Source organism: Neolamprologus multifasciatus, chromosome 3 (assembly GCF_963576455.1).
Source record: "Neolamprologus multifasciatus chromosome 3, fNeoMul1.2, whole genome shotgun sequence".
Lineage (NCBI taxonomy): Eukaryota > Metazoa > Chordata > Actinopteri > Cichliformes > Cichlidae > Neolamprologus > Neolamprologus multifasciatus.
The window spans coordinates 43,391,933-43,413,763 of record NC_140441.1 but is presented as its reverse complement, the minus strand read 5'-3'; the positions used below and the strand labels follow the sequence as shown (position 1 = coordinate 43,413,763).

Sequence of the window (21,831 nt, the reverse complement as noted above, 5' to 3'; positions counted from 1 at the left end):
CTATTTCATATCACTTCTTGTTTTGTTGCCCCCATGTGGTCAAAAATGTAATAATACAGCTCTATTTTTTCTGCCTCCTCTTAACCATTCAAACTCTTCATAAAAAAGAAATAAACAAAAAATCAACTTTTTTTCAATTCTAATATAAATTATACATGAAACAGTCACGTGCCTGTGTCAGCTCCTCTGTATGTTCAGTATAAAACTGTTAACTTTCTGTTTTTCTCTTTAGAGCTCCAAGCATCCCTTTCAGCATCATCCAGATGCCAGCCCCAGCTGGGTGTCAGATGTTGTAATTTTTCAATTCTGTAATCAAATCAGTCTCCCACTATTCAGGGTCTCCTATTTCCCCAAAAGAAAATGTCTTATCAGCGTTCTGCTGCTTAAAGGAGTGAAGATGAGTGTTTCAGATGTTCATTACTCCATGAAGCTGCAGAGATGATAATTATTTTGCGCACTTTTATCTCTCTCCATCAGAGCACTGTCAGCTCGATAACTATTCATTATCTGTTGCAAATCGATTAGACGCGAGGCAAACAAAAGAGGAATGGTTACATTTAGCCCGGGGTTGTGCTAAATCATTCCACCCATAGCAAATGAAGAAAACTTTTATTAATATCAGTACATTCATGCAGCTATAAAAATGTTGATGATACATTGAATGCTCGTATCTCTGAATTAATATCTTCTGACCTTCATCTTCACCAAGATGTGTAAAGAACAGATGGATGGTTGTAGCTATGGCAATAGGATACTTTTGAAATGAAAGCAGCTACTTGAAGTCAAGTAAATCCTTTCATTGTGTAGTAAGACTATTTAGTAATGAGCTGAAGGCCATCTTGTCTATTAAATGTACCGAGAGAGTAAATGTGCTCTCAACAGAAAGGAGATTTCTGAGATTTCTGCACAGACTTCAACGAAGTCACACGAACAAACAGGAAATTCAGCAGCATGTCGTTCGCAATTGCAGTCTCGCAATATTCTGCACGTACAAACATCTGCTGTCACAGAGTCCACAGAGAGACAGTCATTGAACAAAAGTGCTCCTGGATTTATCCCAGCGAACACTGCCATGAGCCAAAGCTGAACATTTGGCAAAGAAAAATGACGTTGTTATCAGAGTAAGAAGAAACTATGGATTTCTGTCCAAACTCATTCAGGCAGAGAAGTGTGAGGCGGGGGGAGAATGAAGGTTTGGAGCTGTTTTGAAACTGAGCAACCAATGACCAAAATAAAGCGGTAAATCCTGAAGGAACATCGGAAGATAAGAAAAATAAAGCGAGCTGTGAGGAGGGACGTGTCATGGCCTCTGCCCTAGGATCCCAAAATCCACTCATTCAATTGAAGAACAATTTTATTTATATAGCGCCAAATCCCAACAACAGTTGCCTCAAGTCCCCTTATATTGTAAGGTAATGACCCTACAATAATAAAGAGAAAGCCCCATAAATCAGATGACCCTCTTTGAGCGAGCACGTGGCAAAAGTAGGAAGGAAAGGCTCTCATCCAGTGACCTGTCCTGCATTTATGTGCCTCTTGGATGGGTCTATTTCCTGAGGCTTGAAGTTGTTCCTCTGACTGTGTCTTGTTTGTGTGCTTTTAATATAAAAACAGCATGGATGTGACAAAGATGATGTGTTTTATTTTATCGCTCATTGTTTTTGCAATATTTGATTTCATATTACTTCCTCTGACCTGTTATAAGGATTACAGGTGACACAGAAAGTACCAAAAACTGTAGTTCCTCTTGAGGCTGGCTCCAGAAGTTAGTCAATCCCTATAAGATGTCTATCTTTACAGAAATGAAACTCGTGTTTTACAACCTATCTGTGGATATTTTCTCACTTCAAAACAACATTAGAGGGCTGATTTCAAAATAAATATTATTCATCCATCTGGATATAGCTCTGTAAAAAAAGTGTCCCAGTAGAGTAGAAGAGGGCTGTATAAGAAGCACTCCATTTACTGTTCGGCATGTTTTAAATTGAATCTTGTCCCCAAACAACATGGATTCATGGCACATAAAAGTCTCTGAAATTAAATTTGTGTTTAAGTTTTGTTCCCTATTATTTTTATTACTCGGTTAATCAGCACCTGTATAGCAAGTAGGTGCATCTGTGTTGCTGCTGTTCCTGCACCATCATAATGATAATAACATCGCAACTGACCAGTCTTTGTTTATGTAAAAATGTCTTCTGGAACATATGGTAAGGATGTGTTTTTGTTATTAATTTATTATTAATTTACACAAGTTTTACACAAGATTTGCTGTTAACCAAATTTAGGTGACTCTTGTATTTTTATATTATTGTAGGATCTTTACCTCATAATGTAAAGCAGGGGTAGGCAACTCCAGGCCTCGAGTGCCGGTGTCCTGCAGGTTTTAGATCCCACCCTGGGTTAACACACCTGAATCAAATGATTAGTTCATTACCAGGCCTCTGGAGAACTTCAAGAAATGCTGAGGAGTCATTTAGCCCGTTAAATCAGCTGTGATGGATCATGGACACATCTAAAACCTCCAGGACACCAGCACTCGAGGCCTGGAGTTGCCTACCCCTGATGTAAAGCATCTTGAGGTGGCTGTTGTTGTGTTGTGATTTGGGGATATATAAATAAAACTGTAGTAATCGTTTTTAATAGTTTTTAATAGCTAAATTAGCTAAATTCTTGCCTAATGCTAGTTGAATGCTTAGATGCTTTGATCGGGCAGTTGGTATGTTGATCCTGGACCAGCCGTGGTTTGACATTGTTAGGAACAACACCTACACCAGCTGACATCACTTCTGCTGGACCCAGGCCCTGGGACTACCAGAACAAGAGCTTCATCTGGTTTCGCTTCACAGCTTTCCAGCCTACCAGCCATTGGAGGTCCTGCTGCCTGGTGTTCCAGCAACCTCCATACATGGTCCAGCCTCACCACTGGCAGAGCTGTGGACTGAAGATGAGGAGTCAGGCACTTCAGGAACCCCTACTTTAAACACAAAGTAAAGAGGCAGCACGGCAGTAAAGGACTATTTGTTTAAAGTAAACTTTAGATGTAGACATGAAAGTTGGTGCAAAGAATCAGGGGACTGTCCGCAGCCAGTGTGCCAAATTTCACAACATTTTACTATCTGGTCCTAGGGGCTGCAGTAAGCCCAAACAGCAGAAGGAGGAGGAAGAAGATGAATAAAGATGATAAAGGGTAGAAGCTCTCTGGGTACCGACTCAACTACGCTGCTTGGCCTCCAATTCCCACAGCCCCCGCTGCTGTGTCATGACCTTAAATGAGCCCTGAATGCAAAACGTCCCTGAAGTGTCAGTGAACAGAAAACTGTCCTTTCATGCTTGGACCTGATATTTAAAGCTTCACCTTTTAATTTTCAAGCTAAGGCTCTCTGTGCTCATACAGTTTCCTCAGTAAAGTGTTTCCAGCAGGAATGCAGGTAATTTTCATAAGGTCACAAACTCACAAATGTAGGTGGTGTTAATCCAATCAGCCAGCTCGTGTTAAATACAAAAACATTTGAAAAGGTTCTAATCAGGTTCACAAATGTTTTTTTATGGCTGCTGAGGCTGAGCTGCTTTTTCCTGAATTGAAAATGGCAAAATTAACATTTGCGTCATCATTTTGGATCCAACTGAGGAGTTTCCTTGGGTAAGAAAACTGATGATGACGGTGATGGTGCTGAATGAGCCATTTGAGCATTAAGAGTGATGCTTTCCCGTATCCTAGGGCTAAGCAGTCAGCTAGCCAAAGTGTGTGTATGTGTATTTTGAACTGTCAGCATTATCTTATGTGCTATTACCTTTTTATCTCTGATGTATATCTCATAAAATCTGTAGGATAGACACATAATCCCCAGTGAAATTTGAAAACTAAAACCACTGGCTCTGTGTGTGAGCGTTATTTTGAAAAAAGAACAACCCCTAAGCAATGTATAGGAGAGCTATACCTAAAAACATAATGTGCATTGTTTCTCCAGCCTTTGCGCTCCTGCAGCCAAATCATGCAAAGTTCTACTGAGGGTAGTGGCTAAGCCAGAAGAGTGGAAAAACAGTAGCATAATAAGATTGGCTTAGAGCAAATTCATGCTGGAACAATGCTGCAATAATGGAAAACCGAGACATATCAAGATGAGGATAACACAGACCAAATTTAGCCCCTATTAACTAATAGATTAATGTGGCTGTCTATTATACTGTATAGATCGCTGCTAATGCTAATACAAATGTCATATCTCTTAAACCAAACAGACTGAGCTGAGCCCTGAATGTAAAAAGATAAATCCCCTCTCTAATGCATTTACCAGGCCAAGGATCCACTCAGTCATGTTTGTGCTGATCTGGCCACCAGAGGGCAATGTGTAAGTGCAGCTACTCCAGCACACGATTGCATGAGACTTCTAATCTATTCTGTGTTCTCACAGTCTGCCATTTTGCCACCGTGGTTTCCCCATCTTAACACTGCCGGGAATTTTATATCAATAGTGCATCAGGTCAGAGGCTGAGCACGTGTTTCCCTTTTTTCCTCTCTCATCAGGAGCCCTTTTGACGAGCTACTTTCTGAAATAACTCTCCACAGTTGGGGCTGACTAATGATGTTTTTAGGGCGAGAGGGCCCTCCCACTGCACAGAACTGCACATGTAACTGAAGAGAGCTGATTGACAGATTGAGATCATTGAAATTACAGACAAAAGGTATTTATGGAAATGTATTCAGAGTTCAAATATTACTCAGTCTTGAGTCCGCGAGTTATTATCAAAGACAGAAAAATGTCAGCGTGAAAAAAAGTCATCATATTTGCACGAGCACTGTGAAAGCAAACACATATTAGAATATGAGGATCACTTCAGACATCCTTGAGGTGACGATGTTCGCTGCAGTGGCTTCTTTCCGATCACTCATTCATTTTGCAATTCGTCTCAACATGCCGCACCTGTGTCTGTGCCAAATTGGCCGCTGTTCTTGGTTGCTTTTGACAGGCCTACATTGTTACATGGGGAAAAAAAGCAAATCAACCGTCCTCTCACTTGATTTCACAACTAACCCGCTTGAACAGGAGCATGTCCGAGATAGGTCTGTGAAGTGCACGCCAGCAGTGCGCAAACAATTACACAGGACAACGGTGCCACAAAACCTGCCTGTTTTGTGGCACCCGATAAGAGAGCCCTGAATAAATGTGCCTGCATGCATGAAAGACTTGTGAGGGAGAGGTGTTTGCAGGATAAATATTGCGGTTGGCCTTCGTGCATGTGTACAGAACAATTACATGCTTCATTGTTGTGACAAAAATGGGCCAAAGCAGTTGCTATTTGCTACTAATTTAGCTTGAGAAGTCCCCAACAGCGGGGGGCAGAAATCTCATTGGATACTGTATGCCAGCAAGCGCGCTTTTCCTGGAGGCTGCTGGCTTGTAGTTGCATAGTAACGCTATAGGATGACACATCAAAATGCCCAGACACACTGGAAACTGGCTTTGGTCTAATTGCTGCACTTTTGGGTGATTTACTTGCCTTCAGCCCCTTCAGAAACTACAGCAGAACAATTAGAAAGACAAGGAACTGTGATGACTCATAAGTTATCTCTGCTGTAGCTGATGATGAAAATGTTGGCTGTCTATAAATCAAAAGGTCATTTAATCGCTCCTAACTTTTTGTTTTTCTAAGAAATGAATCTTCATACTTTTATTTTTATTAGAAATAATAAAAGAGTCATTAGGGCAGGGACACAATTAAACAGACTTTTCCTAATGATGGATGTGAGCCCGGAGCAATCAGCAGGTGCACTCAGAGAAAACACAATATTCACACTCGATGTTAATCAGGTGGGTCAATCATCAGCCCGACTCCAGTGTAAAATCGGCAGATGAACTGTGATCAAGTGTGAAATATGAGTAAGAGCATGACAAATACTGGATTTTTGAGGGTGATACCGACATTGATTTTTTTCCAACAGGAACAAACACCCATAACATTGAATGGAAAAAATATTTTAAATTTATGTTGTTTTAAGTTATTTACTCGAGGTTTGTGCTTTATATGCACTTGGTTGTTGCAAATTATTATAATTTCATTCATTTTTATGAAGGCCATAACCAGGGCTTAGAAATTAGTGATAATGAAGCGTGACTGAAATATTCAATTCAGTTTTATTCATATAGCATCAAATCACAACAACAGCTGTGTTTTATATTGTAAGGTAAAGACTTTTTATCCCAATACTTTAAACATTTACATCAGCGGTCCCTAACCCCCGGGCCTCAGACCGGTGTTGTGCCAAAAAGTGATTGTCTGCCAAAAACTGATTTCCGGTATTTGCCAAAAACTGATTGCTTGTATTTAAACTGCTATAAGTAACTTGTTGGGCTATAATATATGAAACATATGTCAAATGCATCGCTTATGGATAGGGATGGGTACCGGTATCCGGTGCCGGTGCTGTTCTGTTCTGACATAAACGGTAGTAACCAGACCGAAAAGCAGCGCACATTTCGGTGCTTTATTTCGGTGCTTTTTTTCCCTGAGCTGTGATACACTTTCTTCTTCCTTACATTTGTATTGGCGGTTGGCAAACAACTGAAAGGTGCATTACCGCCACCAACTGGTATGGAATGATACACTTTAGATTCTAGCCAATCATTTTAAGTTTCCGAGAATAGTAGGCGGGTCCAGGTACGTACGTTCTTTTCGAGCAGAGCTACAAATTAAAAATGTCCAAGGCGAAGCGGTCAAAAGTCTGGCTGTACTTCACAGCAAAAGATGCAAACTCAGCAGCCTGCAACAAGTGCTTTAAGGTGATACTGTCAAAGGAGGTAACACCTCAAATCTGATGAAACACCTGGCGACGCATAGTGTTTTTTTTTAAAGCCGAGAAATGCGCCGTATTTGATAGCTTGCTGCGAGACCTCACACCGAGCACATCTACTGCTTGTGTGTTGCCTGTTATCGGACCCGGAATTAGCAACATCCCCCAAAAACCCGAAGAGGAGAGTCCTGGCCCCTAGCCCTGCCAGTGTAGCAGAAATGATGATGGATGATGATGGCAGCAGCAGCCATTCTTCTCTGCGTGAGTAGCCTAATGTTGTTCGTGTGTAATTTACGTTGAGTAGGCTAACCACGTTATTACATTAATGCATGTAAGGTGAACTAGCAAACACCATCATAGCTACATGCAGCTGTCTTCTTGTTTGATGGCAGATACTCCCTTCACCCTGGCCAAAAAGGCTAAAATGACCAAAGAAAAAGTGGAAAACAGTTAAACATGAGAGGTTTTTGGACAAAGTTTTTGTTTTTTCCATTGTTTAAGCACTGCTTCCAGCCAAGAATGATACCATATATGCCCCATAGCTGCAGAAAAGGCTAACATTGTTATCTTTTTACAAAAAAACAGCTGAACATGAGAGGTTTTTGGACCACTTTTGTGTTTTCCATTCTTTAAGCACCGGTTTGAGCACCGTTTAAGCACCGGCACCGTTTCAAAAGTACCGGTTTGGCACCGGTATCGGATAAAACCTAAACGATACCCATCCCTACTTATGGATGACATAAAGTCATCTTGAGCCACAAACAACATTCATGTAACAAGGTAGAAGCCGCAATCAGTTTTTGGCAGCGACTTTTATAGAACCTTTATTTATGCAGTTAAAAAAAATCTCATTAACATTAAAAATGTCTTTTGTAAGACTAAGTGGGCCAAGAGGACAGCAGAAATGGCAGCAAATATTACAATAGTTCTGTAAAAATATTTTAAGTGGGGATAAAGGACCGGATTGGTTATGATGTAAGTACAATGACACAGAGTTGTAAAGATACTTGAAAAACGGATCATTTTTTAATTCTCTATATAACCCCTTTGTAAACCCTGTTCACCGAAGTGTATTTACGAACATACGTAAAGATATTACACAGAAAAAATACACAGAAACATTGGAAATCAGTTTTTGGCAGACAATCACTTTTTGGCACAACACCGGTACCGGTCCATGAGTTGTTTTGTACCGGGCCGCGAGAGTTGAGGCTCAGGTGTGAAATGTATAGTTTTCAGGGTTTTTATCGGTTTTCAGCGTTATTTTGTTATCGTTTTTATCGTTTACTCGGTTTTCCTGGGTCTTTTCACGTGTGTTATGAATAAATGTTCTTTTTTTCAGTACCGGTACTAGTTTTATTTTGTTGTATTTATCCACAACACCTTAAAGGCCGGTCCGTGAAAATATTGTCGGGCATAAACCGGTCCGTGGCGCAAAAAAGGTTGGGGACCGCTGATTTACATCATGACTCAACCAGTCTGGAATTTTCAAGTTCAATACATTATAATTAATGAAGGAAAGATAACAGATTTATTTACAGTTAAAAACACGAGGCACTCTGAGAGAGCCAACCTCTGCCAAAGAGGATAGTGTTTCCTTTTAAGGGAATAGTATTTTGTATATACTGATTTTGTTCTCTTTGTTTGCAGTGTAGTAAAAATAGCACATTTTGACAGATTATAATGGGATATTTATAATCCACAGTTTTAATGATAAAAGGGAGTTTATGAAAGTTCAACCTTATTTGACCCTGAAAAGAAAAGTTGTGAGGTGTGCTATTCAAAATATCTGTATATGGAATGCTTAACCTCTCCCATTGAATTTTAGCGTAAGATTTAGACCAGCACATTTCCAAGTTAGATAATTTTATTGGAAACTGTAACAAACAAACAAATAAAATCTACATAATGATCAACAAGAAAACTTCACAAACTAGAAAAAACACACAAATTCAGATTAAGGTCAAAACTGTAGATTGATTTCACTATACAATGGTTAAATATCCACAAATGTGAATTTACTGCATGGTAGTACAGTTAGTTTACATCTGCCAGCTGTGCTGTTGGCCAGAAGGGTCCAGGTAGAAACTGTGCTACTGCTGAGTGATGGATATAATGAATGAACATGCAGGAGGTTAGTGCGACAGGAGAGGATGCAAATGATCCACTGTGAAGAAGAATGCCCAGGGAAAATAATAAAAAGCTACAGTATTTACTTCTATAAATATGCTCTATGGACGTTATGGATAAAAGGGGAAAATCTACACAATTTTTAAAGCTTCAATCAATGACTTCATACATACTTCATGAAAATAAATTTTAAATAGATGTGATAATGTGTCATTGTTTATTATTGTCCCTATCATTTATTTTAGTTATTTAGGAATTGGGAACTGTTTCTAAACAGCTTTAGATGACTTTTTTAAAATTGGGACCGCTGATCATTAATTACTTAACTGATTAATTAATTACATTAATTATTACATCTTCTTTTCTCATGCAAGATCTTGATCTTCGTCTTAATCAGGCCCCATCTCATCTTCCTTATAGACCTCATAGGACTATATCACTTAAACTTTTCTTTTGGTAAACCTTATAGTTATGGCTCAAGTATGCTGCAATACGTCTGCCACTGTTTCTTATTCATTCACCTCTTTTGACTCTCTGTGCTTATACACTGCATTTAATCTTTAGTTACGGTTATTAAGGTCTGGTTATTCTCAACAGCATGTCTTTTTTTACTTCCCACCTCTGGACAAGAAGAAAACGAGAGTAATAGAATAAACAACATCACGATGATATATGGGAATATGACAGTAAATACTAAATATTAAACATCATTGTGCAGCACGTAAGATCGACAGCGCACAGTGTGCTTTGAGGTAGGAGCCAAAAAGGGTGTAGTTTGTGTGTGTGATCACCCGTGTGTACACCTGTGAGCATGAACGTGCTTGTTTTTAAAAGGTTCCTTCATGTAATGATCTGCTAGAGGGTGTGGGGGGGCACTGCCCCGTCCTCCAGGGCATGAAGCAGGTATGGAGGAGATCAAAACTCCAGACCTCCAGAGGCAGTTACTTTATTACTGTAAGTACATTACAGAGCCTGTACTTTTTTACATTTACTTGACTAAAGAAGTTGAATCAAGAGTATTTTTAAACAGTTTTATCTGTACTCCTGCTGTACTTTGACCAACTCTACCTCTGTCTCTATATTTGATCATTAGTCTGCAGAGGAACTATATTTTTTGTACAATGATAAATTTACACCTGTACTCTGCATACTGCAACAGAGCACATATATTTTATGCCACTTTAGATCTGCTGTGTTTAGAGTGCAATGTATAATTTTTTATTCATATTATGTTCCATACTTGATGTTTTTGGAGACTTTTATGTTGTTAGGCAGGATAATGGCATCACATTGAAATTTAGGTGTTAAAAATACACAGTGATTGATATTCATGTAAAAGAAAAAGAAAAACATTTTAATGAGAGGCCACTAAATAAAGTTTTTTTTAGTAACTCTCAGCAGTTCATTGGACATGAAATAGTTGGTAGACATGTTATTAAGTTTATGAGATAACCTTTTGAGAAACTTCACGATTAAGGCTAAAGGAAATACTTTTATAATACAATTTCTTGTCATAATGGCTGCAAAAATAAATGAATAAGATCTATTTATGGTTTATTGTTTGAAGCCGGCCATCTACTAAGCCATGCCGACACCGGCCACCACCCAACCCACCTGAGGCTTTCCACCTCAGTCGTCTCCCTCTTCTGTGTCCTGAAGGTTCCCACCTTCTCCGCCGTCGTCGGTCTCTGGAACTGAAGCCTCATGAACTGATTTGTTTCAGCTGATGGCCACGGGGTCGGCCACTGAGTTCTCCTTTCTGGAGCTCCAGCACCCACCCACCCAGGTTGGGTGGAAGTGTTCTCATTTTAAGAGCTTGATTGTGAAAGATTAAACTGCTGATGTCCACAGAGGTTTAAAGATAAGCTATAAATAAATAATAATTATGCATACTTTATTGAATTCCTCTCTGCACTTAACGCATTCACTCAGTGAAGCAGTCTATCTGTCTAGTCTAGCACTCAGGGAGCAGTGTGCAGGGACGGTACCTTTCTCAGGGCTATCTCATCTGTTCAGTGGATTTGAACCTCTGACCTAAGTCCTGAAGAATACTCATAAACACTGAGGTCCTGCTATGTGCCAATGTGTATCTGGGCCATTACCAAACAAAGATGTGAAGCAATGTTAATAATTGTTGGGAACTTTTTTTTCATTTCCAGGTTTCAGTTACTGCTGTTGATATGTTAAGAGTAAGAATAAGTTCAGATTCTCTTAAAAATAACAACACTAATATGTTAACAATTGTTGGACTTGTGGAGGTATTTTGAGAACCCTTATAAACATCTGAAGGAAAAATATTCTTTAATCATAGATGCAGACTCATGGAAAAAAATATTGATTAATCATTTTATTTGATTTTGTAGAGTTAGAACAAACAGATTGGATTCTCAAAATTAGTCAGTTTCTTGGGGTCTGAAGCAACAACAGAACAGGGCTCTGAATTTTTGGAAGAAGCCCTTTTTTTTCTTCTTTTTCTCCTTGATTTTAATGTTGTCAGACTTCTCTGAATTATTAGTAAAAGAGACAACTGGCTCAGACATGGATAGACATACAGAAGGGAGTTCCTCACTAGGAAGATCATCAGACGTTGCCAGACTTTCAGAAGCAGGCTCTTTAGTAGGAAGAACATTGGCCTTTGATGAACTTTCAATGAGAGGTTCTTTAGTAGGATGAACATCTGACTTTGGCAGACTTCCACGAGTGGGTTCTCCAGTGGGAAGAATATCAGCCATTGTTGAACTTTCAAAAAGAGGTTCGGAAGTAGGAAGAACATCTGACTTCAGAACACTTTCACAAGCAGGTTCTTGAGGTTCTTTAGGAGGAACAACATCTGGCTTCAGCAGATTTTTACAAGCAGGTTCTTTAGTCGGAAGAACATCAGCCTTTGTTGAACTTTCAAAAGGAGGTTCGGAAGTAAGAAGAACGTCTGACTTCAGAACACGTTCAGGAGCAGGTTCGTGTGGTTCTTTAGTAAGAAGAACACCTGCCTTCAGAACACTTTCACGAGCAGGTTCTTGTGGTTCTTTAGTAGGGAGAATATCTGACTTCAGCAGATTTTTAAAAGCAGGTTCTTTAGTTGGAAGAACATCGGCCTTTGTTGAACTTTTAGAAGGAGGTTCGGAAGAAAGAAGAACATCTGTCTTCAGAACACGTTCAGGAGCAGGTTCTTGTGGTTCTTTAGTAGGGAGAACATCTGACTTCAGCAGATTTTCATGAGCAGGTTCTTTAGTTGAAAGAACATCGGCCTTTGTTGAACTTTCAAAAGGAGGTTCGGAAGTAAGAAGAACATCTGACTTCAGAACACTTTCCAAAGCAGGTTCTTGTGGTTCTTTAGTAGGAAGAACACCTGACTTCAGAACACTTTCACAAGCAGATTCTTGTGGTTCTTTAGTAGGGAGAACATCTGACTTCAGCAGATTTTCATGAGCAGGTTCTTTAGTTGGAAGAACATCGGCCTTTGTTGAACTTTTAGAAGGAGGTTCGGAAGAAAGAAGAACATCTGTCTTCAGAACACGTTCAGGAGCAGGTTCATGTGGTTCTTTAGTAGGAAGAACATCTGACTTCAGAACACTTTCCAAAGCAGGTTCTTGTGGTTCTTTAGTAGGAAGAACACCTGACTTAAGAACACTTTCACAAGTAGATTCTTGTGGTTCTTTAGTAGGGAGAATATCTGACTTCAGCAGATTTTCGTGAGAAGGTTCTTTAGTTGGAAGAACATCGGCCTTTGTTGAACTTTCAAAAAGAGGTTCAGAAGTAGGAAGAACATCTGACTTCAGAACACATTCCCAAGCAGGTTCTTGTGGTTCTTTAGTAGGAAGAACATTTGACATCAGCAGATTTTCATGAGCAGATTCTTTAGCTGGAAGAACATCAGCCTTTGTTGAACTTTTAGAAGGAGGTTTGTGAGTGGAAGAAATATCAGCAATTTGTGAACTTTCAACTGGAGGTTGGGAAGTGGGAAGAACATCTGACTTCAGCAGACCTTCAGGATGAGGTTCTTTACTTGGATGAACATCAGACACTACTGGACTTTCACAAGGGGGCTGGAAGATCTGGCATATGCTCATCTTTGCTACATCAGAAATTGCCCTGAGTAGTCCTGGTGCAAAGTTTGCAATGTGGCTCAGCAGAATCTTTTCTGAATATTTCTCTCTGACTTCAGACAGGATACTTTGCACCATGTCATCTCTGATGGACCTTGAGAAGATGGCCTGGTTTTCCATTGTTGGGAGAGATTTGGACACTCGATCCAAAGTGGCCTTTGTCACACTGGTGGAGAGGATGCTCAATTTTTGGGAGGACATGTTCAGTAGGGGGTAAGAAGGAAGCTTCCAGAAGCCATGCAGGACACGGGGAACCACCTCTATCACCACGTCTGTTGCAGTGAACAGTTTGGAGGTTTGTGCGTCCTGCTGCCTCTCTTTAAGGAGGTCAATGTACTGCCTGACATTGCTGAGGAGCTTAGGTGTTCTGCAGAATAAAGTTATAAGAATGATCTTTTACACCTATTTAAAAAAAAAAAATAACAGAAATTTTGAAATACTGTAGCTGGACTGTTAATGATTTTATGTCAGAGGTGACTCACTGAAATTTAGGAGGTATGGCCTCTGGAAATTCCAGCAGCATCCGGGCTTGAAACTCGATGTCCCTCATTTTATTTATTGTGTTCACTGCCCACACCTGAAACAGAAAGCATGTTTACATTGCAGTTTTGCTGAGAGGTTATGTGATTTTAGTAAAAAAAAAAAAAAAAATCTCCAAATGACTAAAACTCTTGTGAGTTTTCTAGTCTTACCAGTTTCAGAAGAGGTTTGGCTTCTGTTTCTTCCAAACCCTCCAATTCAAACTCCCAAAGTCTTCAAAAGAAAACAAAAGAGAGGTTTTCTCTCAGCATTTACACTTCAGCACAAACAGTTTCAGGTGTGAGGTGGATGGTTTGTAGGTGTCACAGTAACTCACTGCTCTCTGACTGTCTCTTTGCTCCTCACCACCAAAAGATCTCCCATATCTTCTGCAGTGAGGCTTGATGGTATTTGGTTTTCCTTCTGAAGTCTGAGGAATTCCATCATCATTGCAATCTAAAAATAAATGGAGACATTTAATCAGCATCACTCCCAGGTCTTCAGAAATCACCTGACATTTTATCTCCGTTTTGGTTTGGATGGATCTGGGTTTGAGCTGGGCGATATATCGAGTTTTTAAAAAATATCGATATATTTTTATACGAGATATAAGATGTAACAATATCCTTTATATCGATATAGTCTATGTTACGTTATAACTATACTTGTGGAGCCGCATGTTTGCCTCTCTTTCATTCACTTTTGTCTTTACGCAACATTACTTGGCCTCCCCCTCCTCCCCCATCGCTTCACCTGCAGGAAGCGACAAGATGGACACGGCAAATCTCCGTTAACGAGTTACTGCGCATCGCCCCGTGCGTGGGGCTGGACGCTGTCAACGTGTTAGCTAGCTAACCACGCTAACGAGCTAACCACGCTAACGCCATGCAGCCCAGAGGGGCTGCACAGCCTAAAATCCTTTCATTTTCTCAAAAGTTGACAGCGCGCCTTATGTATGAATTCTGGTTGTGCTTGATGGCCGCGAACCGATTTTATGTGGTACACGGCGCTCAGCAATCTGTCAAAAAATGTTTTAGTAAGACTTTGGTAAGCTACGGTGCTGCACCGCTTGATGGATTGTCGGAGCATTACGGCTACCGAGGAGCCTCGCGGAGTGATACGTACTGTGCTTCAACGTAATATTACCCTACTGTGTATAAGGACCATAAATGGCACCTGTTAAGAGACGTGGTTATGAAGAGGATTTCAAACTCAATGCTGTGAGTCACGCAGTAGAAGTTGGGAACAGAGCAGCTGTGAAATCTGTCTTTGTTACTATGCTCAGCGTCTTTTAGTTTACATTTTGACTGCCCAATTGTGAGCTTTTTGTTATGCACAAAAACAACATTGTTTTCTTTTATTTATGGAGCATTATTATTTAATAAATGCTCATAATTTATTTTTGAGTAAATTTTATGTACATCTATGCTCTATGTTAATAAAAGTGCCTGTGTGACATCTGGGACACAGCTTTGACTAAGAACTTTTCTTTTTGTTCTTACTTTATGGCTTTAAAAAAAATATCGAGATATATATCTTATATCGCCGTCCAGGTAAAAAATATCGAGATATGAATTTTGGGTCATATCGCCCAGCCCTAATCTGGGTCTTACCTGAGCCCTGTAACCTGGTAGATACCAGCAGATCTCCACAGCTGTGTTATATATGGGTGTGTTGAACAGCACCTGTCAAAGACATATGAAATTACTCATTGTAACTTAAATTGATTCTCAGTTTGTCAGCTTTTTAAAACTACATCAAATTCTTCAAAAATGCAGTAAAAACAAAAAGTGTCACATACCCTGATGGGTTTGTAGATCCCTTTACTGGCTTCCATTAAAACGCTGCTGTTCTATCACAGTTGGGGAAGAAAAACTTTCCAAAACTCTTCAAAACTTGTGTAAGATCAAATGTAGATATGAAAATACTCCTAACTTGATGGTTTTTCTTGCACAGATGAGCTCTTTTTCAAGTCTGATGCAGATTTAAAAATGCACAATTCTAAAACAGTCACCATGGAAACATTTGATCCCTGCTTTATGTCATTAAATTAAAAGAAAACACTCTATTTTACACTACATTACACTATATGTTGTTCATTATATAAGTAAATAAGGGTAGGCTACAGCCGTCCTTAGGTCACTCCTGTGAAAAGATGCATACAAACTGGTGAATCAGGAAAGAAAGAAAGCCAACCTGCAGCATTATGTCCTTTTATGTTATTTCAATTCAATTCAATTCAGTTTTATTGATACAGCACCAAATCACAACAACAATCGGCTCAAGGCGCTTTACTTTGTAAGGTAGACTCTAAAATAATATAAACAAGGAGAAAAACCCAACAATCATGTGACCCCCTATGAGCAAGCACTTTGGCGACAGTGGGAAGGAAAAACTCCCTTTTAACAGGGAGGAAGTGCCGGCAGTAACAGGCTCAGTGAGGGGCGGCCATCTGCCAGGAGTGGTTGGGGTGAGAGAACGAAGATGGGACAAGAGGCATGCTGTGGAAGAGAAACAGAGATTAATAACAAGTGTGATTCAATGCAGAGAGGTCTATTAACACATAGTGAGGGAGAAAGGTGACTGAAGAAGAAATACTCAATGCATCATGGGAATCCCCAGCAGCCTACACCCATTGCAGCATAACTAAGGGAGGATTTAGGGTCACCTGATCCAGCTCTAACTATATGCTTTAGCAAAAATTAAAGTTTGAACCCTTATCTTAAAAGTAGAGATAGTGTCTGTCTCTCAAATCCAAGTCTGGAAGCTGGTTCCATATAAGAGGGGAGAAACCAGTTAGCCTGCAGTGTGAAATCGAAGTGCTCTAATAGGGTGATATGGTATTAAGGTCATTAAGATAAGATGAGGCCTGATTATTTAAGAACTTGTATGTGAGGAGCAGGACTTTGAATTCAATTCTGGATTTAACAGGGAACAGGCTATATGTAAATATAGCCTATATATATATATATATATATATATATATAGGCTATATATAAATACACACACACATACATATATATATATATATATATATGTATGTGTGTGTGTGTGTGTGTGTGTGTGTGTATATATATATATATATATATATATATATATATACACACTAATATAATTTATTATTACATTAAAATGGCAACAAGTGAGTTAGGTTAGCATATAAATACGTGGTAGAAATCCCAAAAGGGTGATTGTGTTCATCTGGACGTAGCATTTTCAATGGGAGAAACGCCTCCTGAACTGAATTGTCTCAGTTGATGGCCATGCGGTCGGCCTCCTGAATGGTTTCTTTGGACTGTTTTTCCTACTCTTCTGAGTTTTCCTTCCTGGAGCTCCAGCACCCACCCAGGTTTGGTGGAAATGTTCTAATTTTAAGAGTTTGATTGCGAAAGAATAAACTGCTGATGTCCGCAGAAGTTTTTAACTTTGGTTGAAAGGACAAACTATGAAAAATAATAGACCTTTGAGGATTTGAGCATATGGCAAACATTATGCAAAGTTCCTCTTAATTGTAAAACACAAATCTGAGGATGTTGGAAGACATTTGTGGTTCTCATCAACTTTGTGGCGTGCAGATGCTCCTTTTATTAATATTCCTAAGTCCTGAAGAATACTCATAAACACTGAGGTCCTGCTATGTGCCAATGTGTATCTGGGCCATTACTAAACAAAGATGTGAAGCAATGTTAATAATTGTTGGGAACTTTTTTTTCATTTCCAGGTTTCAGTTACTGCTGTTGATATGTTAAGAGTAAGAATAAGTTCAGATTCTCTTAAAAATAACAACACTTATATGTTAACAATTGTTGGACTTGTGGAGGTATTTTGAGAACCCTTATAAACATCTGAAGGAAAAATATTCTTTAATCATAGATGCAGACTCATGGAAAAAAATATTGATTAATCATTTTATTTGATTTTGTAGAGTTAGAACAAACAGATTGGATTCTCAAAATTAGTCAGTTTCTTGGGGTCTGAAGCAACAACAGAACAGGGCTCTGAATTTTTGGAAGAAGCCCTTTTTTTCCTTCTTTTTCTCCTTGATTTTAATGTTGTCAGACTTCTCTGAATTATTAGTAAAAGAGACAACTGGCTCAGACATGGATAGACATACAGAAGGGAGTTCCTCACTAGGAAGATCATCAGACGTTGCCAGACTTTCAGAAGCAGGCTCTTTAGTAGGAAGAACATCGGCCTTTGATGAACTTTCAATGAGAGGTTCTTTAGTAGGATGAACATCTGACTTTGGCAGACTTCCACGAGTGGGTTCTCCAGTGGGAAGAATATCAGCCATTGTTGAACTTTCAAAAAGAGGTTTGGAAGTAGGAAGAACATCTGACTTCAGAACACTTTCACAAGCAGGTTCTTGAGGTTCTTTAGGAGGAACAACATCTGGCTTCAGCAGATTTTTACAAGCAGGTTCTTTAGTCGGAAGAACATCAGCCTTTGTTGAACTTTCAAAAGGAGGTTCGGAAGTAAGAAGAACGTCTGACTTCAGAACACGTTCAGGAGCAGGTTCGTGTGGTTCTTTAGTAAGAAGAACACCTGCCTTCAGAACACTTTCACAAGCAGGTTCTTGTGGTTCTTTAGTAGGGAGAACATCTGACATCAGCAGATTTTCATGAGCAGGTTCTTTAGTTGGAAGAACATCGGCCTTTGTTGAACTTTCAAAAGGAGGTTCGGAAGTAAGAAGAACATCTGACTTCAGAACACTTTCCAAAGCAGGTTCTTGTGGCTCTTTAGTAGGAAGAACACCTGACTTCAGAACACTTTCACAAGCAGATTCTTGTGGTTCTTTAGTAGGGAGAACATCTGACTTCAGCAGATTTTCATGAGCAGGTTCTTTAGTTGGAAGAACATCGGCCTTTGTTGAACTTTTAGAAGGAGGTTCGGAAGAAAGAAGAACATCTGTCTTCAGAACACGTTCAGGAGCAGGTTCATGTGGTTCTTTAGTAGGAAGAACATCTGACTTCAGAACACTTTCCAAAGCAGGTTCTTGTGGTTCTTTAGTAGGAAGAACACCTGACTTAAGAACACTTTCACAAGTAGATTCTTGTGGTTCTTTAGTAGGGAGAATATCTGACTTCAGCAGATTTTCATGAGAAGGTTCTTTAGTTGGAAGAACATCGGCCTTTGTTGAACTTTCAAAAAGAGGTTCAGAAGTAGGAAGAACATCTGACTTCAGAACACATTCCCAAGCAGGTTCTTGTGGTTCTTTAGTAGGAAGAACATTTGACATCAGCAGATTTTCATGAGCAGATTCTTTAGCTGGAAGAACATCAGCCTTTGTTGAACTTTTAGAAGGAGGTTTGTGAGTGGAAGAAATATCAGCAATTTGTGAACTTTCAACTGGAGGTTGGGAAGTGGGAAGAACATCTGACTTCAGCAGACCTTCAGGATGAGGTTCTTTACTTGGAAGAACATCAGACACTACTGGACTTTCACAAGGGGGCTGGAAGATCTGGCATATGCTCGTCTTTGCTACATCAGAAATTGCCCTGAGTAGTCCTGGTGCAAAGTTTGCAATGTGGCTCAGCAGAATCTTTTCTGAATATTTCTCTCTGACTTCAGACAGGATACTTTGCACCATGTCATCTCTGATGGACCTTGAGAAGATGGCCTGGTTTTCCATTGTTGGGAGAGATTTGGACACTCGATCCAAAGTGGCCTTTGTCACACTGGTGGAGAGGATGCTCAATTTTTGGGAGGACATGTTCAGTAGGGGGTAAGAAGGAAGCTTCCAGAAGCCATGCAGGACACGGGGAACCACCTCTATCACCACGTCTGTTGCAGTGAACAGTTTGGAGGTTTGTGCGTCCTGCTGCCTCTCTTTAAGGAGGTCAATGTACTGCCTGACATTGCTGAGGAGCTTAGGTGTTCTGCAGAATAAAGTTATAAGAATGATCTTTTACACCTATTTAAAAAAAAAAAATAACAGAAATTTTGAAATACTGTAGCTGGACTGTTAATGATTTTATGTCAGAGGTGACTCACTGAAATTTAGGAGGTATGGCCTCTGGAAATTCCAGCAGCATCCGGGCTTGAAACTCGATGTCCCTCATTTTATTTATTGTGTTCACTGCCCACACCTGAAACAGAAAGCATGTTTACATTGCAGTTTTGCTGAGAGGTTATGTGATTTTAGTAAAAAAAAAAAAAAAAATCTCCAAATGACTAAAACTCTTGTGAGTTTTCTAGTCTTACCAGTTTCAGAAGAGGTTTGGCTTCTGTTTCTTCCAAACCCTCCAATTCAAACTCCCAAAGTCTTCAAAAGAAAACAAAAGAGAGGTTTTCTCTCAGCATTTACACTTCAGCACAAACAGTTTCAGGTGTGAGGTGGATGGTTTGTAGGTGTCACAGTAACTCACTGCTCTCTGACTGTCTCTTTGCTCCTCACCACCAAAAGATCTCCCATATCTTCTGCAGTGAGGCTTGATGGTATTTGGTTTTCCTTCTGAAGTCTGAGGAATTCCATCATCATTGCAATCTAAAAATAAATGGAGACATTTAATCAGCATCACTCCCAGGTCTTCAGAAATCACCTGACATTTTATCTCCGTTTGGTTTGGATGGATCTGGGTCTTACCTGAGCCCTGTAACCTGGTAGATACCAGCAGATCTCCACAGCTGTGTTATATATGGGTGTGTTGAACAGCACCTGTCAAAGACATATGAAATTACTCATTGTAACTTAAATTGATTCTCAGTTTGTCAGCTTTTTAAAACTACATCAAATTCTTCAAAAATGCAGTAAAAACAAAAAGTGTCACATACCCTGATGGGTTTGTAGATCCCTTTACTGGCTTCCATTAAAACGCTGCTGTTCTATCACAGTTGGGGAAGAAAAACTTTCCAAAACTCTTCAAAACTTGTGTAAGATCAAATGTAGATATGAAAATACTCCTAACTTGATGGTTTTTCTTGCACAGATGAGCTCTTTTTCAAGTCTGATGCAGATTTAAAAATGCACAATTCTAAAACAGTCACCATGGAAACATTTGATCCCTGCTTTATGTCATTAAATTAAAAGAAAACACTCTATTTTACACTACATTACACTATATGTTGTTCATTATATAAGTAAATAAGGGTAGGCTACAGCCGTCCTTAGGTCACTCCTGTGAAAAGATGCATACAAACTGGTGAATCAGGAAAGAAAGAAAGCCAACCTGCAGCATTATGTCCTTTTATGTTATTTCAATTCAATTCAATTCAGTTTTATTGATACAGCACCAAATCACAACAACAATCGGCTCAAGGCGCTTTACTTTGTAAGGTAGACTCTAAAATAATATAAACAAGGAGAAAAACCCAACAATCATGTGACCCCCTATGAGCAAGCACTTTGGCGACAGTGGGAAGGAAAAACTCCCTTTTAACAGGGAGGAAGTGCCGGCAGTAACAGGCTCAGTGAGGGGCGGCCATCTGCCAGGAGTGGTTGGGGTGAGAGAACGAAGATGGGACAAGAGGCATGCTGTGGAAGAGAAACAGAGATTAATAACAAGTGTGATTCAATGCAGAGAGGTCTATTAACACATAGTGAGGGAGAAAGGTGACTGAAGAAGAAATACTCAATGCATCATGGGAATCCCCAGCAGCCTACACCCATTGCAGCATAACTAAGGGAGGATTCAGGGTCACCTGATCCAGCTCTAACTATATGCTTTAGCAAAAATTAAAGTTTGAACCCTTATCTTAAAAGTAGAGATAGTGTCTGTCTCTCAAATCCAAGTCTGGAAGCTGGTTGTATGTATCTATGTGTGTATATGTATGTGTATATATATATATATATATATATATATATATATATATATATCTTCAATGTTTACATCAGGGCCCATGGGGTCAGGAGTAAATTTCGACGAATCATGTTAACATTCAAAGTGTTTGCTGCCTGGGTGTGGTGCTCTTTGTGCTCTTTGAGCGGGCAACAAGACATGGCAGCCATTTTTAAGTTGAACCTTGAACTGCTCATTAAATTTAAGAAAATTCACTTTGAGCATATTTGTCTTTTCTCTCAAAAATGAACCCAACACTCCCTCCCTTCAACCCTAACCGGTCACTGCAGATTATTCTCCCTGAGCCTGGTTCTAGCAGAGGTTTCTTCCTGTTGAACGGGAGTTTGTCCTTCCTGATGTTGCCAAGTGTTTGCTCATATGCGTCCTCTGACTTTTGGGACCCTTTCTTTGTATTATTGTAGAGTCTTTATCTTACAATATTTAATACCTCAAGGTGACTGTCGTTGTAATTTGCTACTATATAAATAAACTGAATTCAATCTAACTGAAT

The 21,831-nt window shown here is 39.5% G+C and overlaps 2 protein-coding genes and 1 long non-coding RNA gene across 3 annotated transcripts in view; 1 reads left to right on the top strand and 2 right to left on the bottom strand.

The window, feature by feature from the left end:
• The window catches only part of LOC146523309 (uncharacterized), a 431,764-nt gene that overhangs the window by 137,226 nt on the left and 272,707 nt on the right, over positions 1 to 21,831 (top strand). The window lies entirely within an intron of this gene.
• LOC146523314 (uncharacterized) lies at positions 11,063 to 16,467 on the bottom strand. Its single transcript, XM_085155407.1, has 6 exons — positions 15,344 to 16,467; positions 15,156 to 15,227; positions 13,880 to 13,998; positions 13,716 to 13,776; positions 13,506 to 13,600; positions 11,063 to 13,390 (listed from the first exon to the last, which is right to left on the bottom strand). Exons 1-6 carry the CDS (start codon positions 15,377 to 15,379, stop codon positions 11,314 to 11,316), a joined length of 2,460 nt encoding a protein of 819 aa, XP_085011533.1. The 5' UTR covers positions 15,380 to 16,467; the 3' UTR covers positions 11,063 to 11,313.
• LOC146523313 (uncharacterized) lies at positions 17,162 to 21,240 on the bottom strand. The gene is made up of 6 exons (XM_085140518.1): positions 20,317 to 21,240; positions 20,129 to 20,200; positions 19,911 to 20,029; positions 19,747 to 19,807; positions 19,537 to 19,631; positions 17,162 to 19,421 (listed from the first exon to the last, which is right to left on the bottom strand). The coding sequence occupies exons 1-6, from the start codon at positions 20,350 to 20,352 to the stop codon at positions 17,498 to 17,500; spliced, it is 2,307 nt and encodes a 768-aa protein (XP_084996644.1). The 5' UTR covers positions 20,353 to 21,240; the 3' UTR covers positions 17,162 to 17,497.